Source organism: Eucyclogobius newberryi, unplaced genomic scaffold, assembly GCF_026437365.1.
Source record: "Eucyclogobius newberryi isolate DKJ021-1_F unplaced genomic scaffold, fEucNew1.0.hap1 SCAF_10, whole genome shotgun sequence".
NCBI lineage: Eukaryota > Metazoa > Chordata > Actinopteri > Gobiiformes > Gobiidae > Eucyclogobius > Eucyclogobius newberryi.
This window is the reverse complement of record NW_027315724.1, coordinates 20,484,957-20,493,199: the sequence shown is the minus strand read 5'-3', so window position 1 is coordinate 20,493,199 and position 8,243 is coordinate 20,484,957. Positions and strand designations below refer to the sequence as shown.

Genomic DNA, 8,243 nt, shown 5'->3' with positions numbered 1-8,243 from the left:
CGTCGCTCAGACCCTTCGAGACGCACGGGAAGGAGGAGGACGCGGGGTTAAAGCGCTCGCATGTGCGGATTTGAGCGGCGAATAATCGGTGAATAACGGGGATACGCCGCTTTGCTTTTGGCGGGCGTACAAACCTGAAACGTTTCACCCAGCTAGCTAAAAATACAAGCAGTGTCATTAGTCTCAGTTTTTTTTCTTCGCTCCTCAACTCTACTCCCTCCTCCTCCTCCTCCTCGCTTCTTGAACGCCGCCCAGTTCGTGAGCTCACACTGAAACTTGAAACTATGGGTGTGTCATCCGGGAACATAGCAAGTGGAAACTCCTCCCCGCGGGGGGAGTATCTGGGTCCAGCGCGGCATAAAAAGAGCCACACAGACACAGACACTTTGACTTGACACAGGTACTCGGGATAAGAGCTTACGCCTGGTTTGTTTGTTTTTTTCGTTCCTTTTGTCAAGGGAAACAGCCATGTCCGAGATGCTCGACGATATCTTCACAAAGGTGAGCTTGGGTCGCGTTTGTGCCGTGGGTGTTTTGGAAAGATGTGGCTTTGGAAAGTGTGAAGGAGGATTGAGCAATCAGAACTGCTCTTGTTTACTCCCAGTGGTGACTGTAGGACTCACTGACAGAATGACTTAATACTACTACTATGACTACTACTCCTACAGAGTTTTTTTGACAGTGCCTTTTGTAGGTTTGTAATTAAACGTGTGAATAATATAGAGATGTTGTTGCAAATGAAGAGCTGTTGCAGATGTTTGGTTTTTCATGTCAGTAACAGATTTAATTCTCTCCCACAGAACTTTCTTAACTTGACTCTGAATGAAGATTTCAACACACAAGCTCGAAGCAAGCACCGTCTGAACCGCTCGGCCTCCTTCTTCTCTCCCCCCTCCCCTCCTGCAGCCCCCTGCCACAGCCTGAGCTCAGGGGACATTAATAATGAAGACAGCCCAATCTGGTCCAACATCTGGAGCCAGGCCCCGATCTCCAAACCAACGCAGCTATCTTTCAGGCCCGACCGCTCCATGAGCTTGACTGACAGCAGCAGCCTGCTGGCCACGCTGGAGCAGCTCAAGAGTTTAGAAGGTTTTCCCTCAGGGCCAAACACCACAGTGGCTCCACCGCCCGGTTTCGCTCCTTCAGCCAATCTCCAAGCTCAGATCCAGCCTATGCTGGCCTCTAATCGTTACAAGACTGAACTGTGCCGTGGCTTCCAGGAAACTGGCAGCTGCAAATATGGCAACAAATGCCAGTTTGCCCATGGGGAGGCCGAGCTGCGTGGACTGTTCCGTCACCCTAAGTACAAAACTGAGCCCTGCAGAACCTTCTACAACTTTGGCTACTGCCCCTACGGCTCACGATGCCACTTCATCCATGAGGAGAAGATCGGTGGTCATGGGAAGCTTCAGCGCCAAGTAACCACGGCAGCCGGCACTCAGAACCCTCGACACCAGCTTCGCCAAAGTCTGAGCTTTGCTGGTTTCATGAACTCTCGCAGCTCACCTCCACCTGCATTCCCCAGCTCTTTCAAGGATCCCAATCTGGCCTTCAGCCGCGCCCCCTCTGTGTCCCCGCCTCCGTCTGATCTGCTCTCTCCAGTTTTTAACGATTCCTTTCAACGTGAAACTTCAGCATTCCAGTTTGGAACCCAGCTAACCCGTGCCAGTGCTGGGGACATCCACAACATTCCTCTGATCCTGGAACCAAAGTCCTCACGCTGTGTGTGTGGCCATGGGAATAACGTCCTGAACGACAGAGCCTTCTCCAACAGAGAGGACATGCTGCCAGCTCCAGTGGCCTTGGGGAAACCTGCAGGTCTCCAGCGTTTCTCCTCCGAGGACTCTCTGGAAGACAGCTACAGCAGCAGCAGCGGAGGCTCCAGTGGATCTGAGTCTCCAACCTTTGACTCATCTGGCACCAAGAGGCTCATTGTCTTTGAGCGCTTGTCCCTGTCAGAATGAGGGAACAACTAATGACACTTATTTACTGTGTCCACACTTTAAGTACTTAATTTATCTAAAAGATGATTTTAGTACCCAGTTATCATCAGACTTTATTTTTATACTTCAGATAGTGTGTAGCTTATAAGACCTTATGGTCTTCAATATAAATTAATGCAGCAGGTCTTGCCAGTTGAGGGTTTGTTAACCCAACTGTACTGATCAAAGTGGTTTTTTGGTGATAATCAGAAACCTTTGTGCCTTACAGACTCTTGTGCCTTGTACAGGTTTTCACTCTTGGTGCCATGAGCAGTGTATGATTCAGTCGCCTTAATCGCCTTAACCAGCCCTGACACGTCTCATCCATTTTACTGTGTTATGCACTTTACAGCTGATTCAAATGGGACGAACTGTCAAGTCTCCCTGTAGCATTCAACCAAAGCTTCAGACTTCTTCACTGCTCTGTGTGTGTGTGTGTGTGTGTGTGTGTGTGTGTGTGTGTGTGTGTGTGTGTGTGTGTGTGTGTGTGTGTGTGTGTGTGTGTGTGTGTGTGTGTGTCTGTGTGTGTGTGTCTGTGTGTGTGTGTCTGTGTGTGTGTCTGTGTGTGTGTGTGTGTGTGTGTGTGTGTCTGTGTGTGTGTGTGTGTCTGTGTGTGTGTGTGTGTGTGTCTGTGTGTGTGTCTGTGTGTGTGTGTGTGTGTGTGTGTCTGTGTGTGTGTCTGTGTGTGTGTGTGTGTGTGTGTGTCTGTGTGTGTGTGTGTCTGTGTGTGTGTGTGTGTGTGTGTGTCTGTGTGTGTGTCTGTGTGTGTGTGTGTGTGTGTGTGTCTGTGTGTGTGTCTGTGTGTGTGTGTGTGTGTGTCTGTGTGTGTGTGTGTGTGTGTGTGTGTGTGTGTGTGTGTGTGTGTGTGTGTGAGTGAAAGGTGCATGTTTCCCTCCGACCCGGGGTACAAGCAGATGCTAGCTCCAGAACATGCTAAGGGCTTATGCTAACCACGATCACATGTCCACCCCTGTTTTATTGTGCCCTGATCGAGTCACAGCCCAGTCCAGGGACACTGCAGTATTCCTTTTGGTTAATGGTTGCCTCGCAATGTTTAACTTAAATGCGTATTTATTATGATATTTATTTGTGTTTAAAAGAAAAAATGTATTTTGTACTTTATTTATAGAGAAATAATAACATCTGTGAAATACCAATGTGAGTAAAAAAGCATTACAAAGAGAATCCTATATATTTTTAATTGTCTAAAAGGGACGAAATCATGTTCTGAATAAAGAAATGGATGTATTGAGATGTATTTGCGAGTCTTATTTGGTGTAAGCGGCGCATAAGCAGCATTGACACCGATATTATGTGGCAATGGGTTGCGCAATTACAACACTCGTTACACAATGTCAGAAGATAAAAATCCACACGTTGCGTAACTGTGCAACTGAAAAACAACTTATGCATCAGTGAATTCATATAGTGCCTAAGTTGCACACATACTTATATTTGTTTCATAACCACGATTATTGCATCATCGACACATCGTATAAAGTTTTAATGGGACAAATGTGTAAAATTGACACCGTATTCCTCCCTCGATAAAGAAGAAATGCTCACTTTTGTGTACGTTTTTGATTTGTCAGGGACGTAAACATGCTTTTTACACTTTTTACATGAACCTCCTGCCACTTTATTCACACGACAACATCTCCACAACTTTCAGAGGAAGTGAAATACTCGTACAGTCCCGCTGTGCGTGTTTAATCGCACACAGCCACCGTGTTGTGTATACACTCCTGTCCAGGTTACCTCACGACACCGACACACACACACACAACACACACCGACACACACACACACACACAACACACACCGACACACACACACACACACACACAACACACACCGACACACACACACACACACACACAACACACACCGACACACACACACACACACACACAACACACACCGACACACACACACACACACACCGACACACACACACACACACACACACACACCGATACACACACACACCGACACACACACACACACGACACACAACGCACACAACACAAACACACGGCACTATCACTCCCGACCGACCGCCACATTTTCCACTAATCCAAGACGATTACCGGGTCCAGAGTCCACAGCGGATGCTCAATAAGTCTCACAAACCTAAGCGCTTCCTGCAGCATTTTTAAGCAAATACAGTTGAGCTTGAAATGGATTGTCCCTACTGTCCTCTCTGTCCCCTCTGTCCTCTCTGTCCCCTCTGTCCCCTCTGTCCCTTCTGTCCCTACTGTCCTCTCTGTCCCCTCTGTCCCCTCTGTCCCTACTGTCCTCTCTGTCCCCTCTGTCCTCTCTGTCCCCTCTGTCCCTTCTGTCCCTACTGTCCTCTCTGTCCCCTCTGTCCCTTCTGTCCCTACTGTCCTCTCTGTCCCTTCTGTCCCTACTGTCCTCTCTGTCCCCTCTGTCCCTACTGTCCTCTCTGTCCCCTCTGTCCCTTCTGTCCCTACTGTCCACTCTGTCCCCTCTGTCCCCTCTGCCCCTTCTGTCCCTACTGTCCTCTCTGTCCCCTCTGTCCCTACTGTTCTCTCTGTCCCCTCTGTCCCTACTGTCCTCTCTGTCCCCTCTGTCCCTACTGTGCTCTCTGTCCCTACTGTCCGCTCTGTCCCCTCTGTCCCTACTGTCCTCTCTGTCCCCTCTGTCCCTACTGTCCTCTCTGTCCCCTCTGTCCCTACTGTCCCCTCTGTCCCTACTGTCATCTCTATCCCCTCTGTTCCTACTGTCCCCTCTGTCCTCTCTGTCCCCTCTGTCCCTACTGTCCCCACTGTCCCCTCTGTCCCTACTGTCCTCTCTGTCCCCTCTGTTCCCTCTGTCCCTACTGTCCCCTCTGTCCTCTCTGTCCCCTCTGTTCCCTACTGTCCCCTCTGTCCTTACTGTCCCTACTGCCCCCTCTGTCCTCTCTGTCCCTACTGTCCCCTCTGTTCCCTCTGTCCCTACTGTCCCCTCTGTCCTCTCTGTCCCCTCTGTTCCCTCTGTCCCTACTGTCCCCTCTGTCCCCTCTGTCCCTACTGTCCCCTCTGTTCCCTCTGTCCCTACTGTCCCTACTGTCCCCTCTGTCCTCTCTGTCCCCTCTGTTCCCTACTGTCCCCTCTGTTCCCTCTGTCCCTACTGTCCCCTCTGTCCCTACTGTCCTCTCTGTCCCCTCTGTCCTCTCTGTCCCCTCTGTCTTCTCTGTCCCCTCTGTCCCTACAGACCTAACCTAAGCGCTTCCTGCAGCATTTTTAAGCAAATACAGTTGAGCTTAAATTGGATTGTGGACGTTAGAAGCGTTTGAAATGTGCACGATTATCTTACGAGCGGAGAATTGAAACTCGTCAAGTCATCGTTCCGTCCCGTCCCCTTTGTCCACGTGACGCCTCGCAGTCGCTCACCTGATACCTGCCATTAGTCACGGGCACAATGGCAATGAAAAGTGGGGATTTCCGAATGTTTTTGTGTTGGTGAAAGGAGAACCGAAAAGTGTGTCGGCCGCTGCAGAAGAGGTTATTGTGATTATTATAGGTAATTGTGGAGCAGAAGTTGTTTTAAATAGACTGTTTCAATTCCTATTTGAAACTGGCAGTGGGACGCGGTGTTTGAGAGAGCGCACGACTAGAGCGTGTAGTAAAAACACGTCAAGATGTATTTATTTACATGTTTGTGCCTCTGAAGGTGCACGGAGTATAGCTTTTTAAAGTGGCACCAGCCAAAAAATGCATAATAGAGAAGAAAAAAACATATATAAGTTGCACTGGAGTATGAAATGCTGTTGCAAGTGTGAAAATAACAAATAATATCACATATAAGTCGCTCCGGAGTATAAGCATATAAGTATAAGTATGAGTCGCACCCCAGCCAAAACTGTGAAAAAAGGTGCAACTTATAGTCTGGAAAATACGGTAAATGTCTGTGAAGGTGCACTAAGTAACTTTTTGTGTGTAGGGTAAGAGTGAGGCCCGATTACAGGTCGGGTTTGTGAAGAGGAGCCCTGCTTATAGCAAGACAGCATGTTTTTCAAGGTGTTTTTGAATGATAGAAGTACCGTATTTTCTAAAGTATAAGTGGCACCAGCCAAAAAATGCATAATAGAGAAGAAAAAAACATTTATAAGTTGCACTGGAGTATGAAATGCGGTTGCAATGGTGAAATTATCAAATAATGTCACATATAAGTCGCTCCGGAGTATAAGTACCGTATTTTCCGGACTATAAGTCGCACTTTTTTCATAGTTTTGGCCGGGGTGCGACTTATACTCATTTTTATACTTATATACTTATACTCCGGAGCGACTTATATGTGATATTATTTGTTATTTTCACACTTGCAACCGCATTTCATACTCCAGTGCGACTTATATATGTTTTTTCTTCTTTATTACCGTATTTTCCGGACTATAGGTCACACCTTTTTCATAGTTTTGGCCGGGCTGCAACTTATACCTATATTTTTACTTTTATACTTATACTCTGGAGCAACTTATATGTGATATTACTTGTTATTTTCACACTTTTTCTTCTCTATTATGCATTTTTTGGCTGGTGCGACTTATACTCCGGTGCAACTTATAGTTCGGAAAATAAGGTTTAAGTATACAGAGATTAGATCAGTTAAATCCATCACTGTAGAACGTTCCAGACAAAGTAATAAGACTTGGTGGTGGTGGACGTAGCACAGCACAAGTCACTGCGGTTGTGAAAATTAGTCCATTTGTTTTTCTTAAATCAGATTTCCTGGTTCATCTTAAGTCACGTGGTTTAACTCTTAAGTTTACGACCACGATTAACCACATTTACGACCGCGATTAACCACATTTACACTCACACACAACAGCTCTGAGAAATGAACTGTGACACGTGTGAAGAATGTGCTATTTTCCATTCCAAACAGTGTACTTTCGGCCAAGAAATCATAATTATCACCTTGAACGGAGCAAAAACAGGATACTGTGCGCTCAAAAGAACAGAACATCTCCTACAGTCGGTCGTGTCGCCATGGCAACCGCTTGAGTGCGACGACCTTGTGCCCACTTGGCCTGAGAGCAGAGCGGGTTGCTATGGGAATGGACAATGACCACAGCGTGTAAACATGGAGGACAGAAGTGGGAGGAGTTTAGATTGTGTGTGGATAAATATTAACTCTTGTGTGATCAGCGGCAGCCATTTTGAATCACTCACCGATATAAAGCTGAAGAATAATTGCACTATATTCAAACTATACTTTTGAGACTGTACAGAATATATAAATAGTACATATACGCACCTGTCAATAAGCGGCAGGTGCGAAATATTTACACATATAGTACACAGGGATTTAACTAATTAACTAACTAATTTCTCAGTAAATATGACTTGGATTGTAATAAAACACACAGTATTCAGAAGTATACAAAGAACACATCACAGCTGTCCCCTCTGTCCCTACTGTCCCTACTGTCCTCTCTGTTCCATCTGTCCCTACTGTCCCCTCTGTCCCTACTGTCCTCTCTGTCCCCTCTGTCCCTACTGTCGTCTCTGTTCCCTCTGTCCCCTCTGTCCATACTGTCCCTACTGTCCTCTCTGTTCCATCTGTCCCTACTGTCCCCTCTGTCCCTACTGTCCTCTCTGTTCCATCTGTCCCTACTGTCCCCTCTGTCCCTACTGTCCTCTCTGTTCCATCTGTCCCTACTGTCCCCTCTGTCCCTACTGTCCTCTCTGTCCCCTCTGTTCCTACTATCCACTCTGTCCCCTCTGTCCCTACTGTCCTCTCTGTCCCCTCTGTTCCTACTATCCACTCTGTTCCCTCTGTCCATACTGTCCCCTCTGTCCCTACTGTCGTCTCTGTTCCCTCTGTCCCCTCTGTCCATACTGTCCCTACTGTCCTCTCTGTTACATCTGTCCCTACTGTCCCCTCTGTCCCTACTGTCCTCTCTGTTCCCTCTGTCCCTACTGTCCTCTCTGTCCCCTCTGTTCCTACTATCCACTCTGTTCCCTCTGTCCCTACTGTTCCCTCTGTCCCTACTGTCCCCTCTGTCCTGTCCTCTCTGTCCCCTCTGTCCCTACTGTCCTCTCTGTCCCCTCTGTTCCTACTGTCCTCTCTGTTCCCTCTGTTCCTACTGCCCCCTCTGTTCCTACTGTCCCCTCTGTCCCTACTGTCCTTACAGTCCCCTCTGTCCCTACTGTCCCCTCTGTCCCTATTGTTCCTAATGTCCCTACTGTTCCCTCTGTCCCTATTGTCCTATCTGTCCCCTCTGTCCCTACTGTTCCCTCTGTCCTTACTGTC

At 47.6% G+C, this 8,243-nt stretch overlaps 1 protein-coding gene across 1 annotated transcript; it reads left to right on the top strand.

Moving 5' to 3' along the window:
• The first annotated feature begins 391 nt into the window (after window positions 1-391).
• Window positions 392-3,236, top strand: LOC140377139 (mRNA decay activator protein ZFP36). The gene is made up of 2 exons (XM_072462456.1): window positions 392-501; window positions 801-3,236. Exons 1-2 carry the CDS (start codon window positions 469-471, stop codon window positions 1,962-1,964), a joined length of 1,197 nt encoding a protein of 398 aa, XP_072318557.1. The 5' UTR covers window positions 392-468; the 3' UTR covers window positions 1,965-3,236.
• The last annotated feature ends 5,007 nt before the right edge of the window (window positions 3,237-8,243 follow it).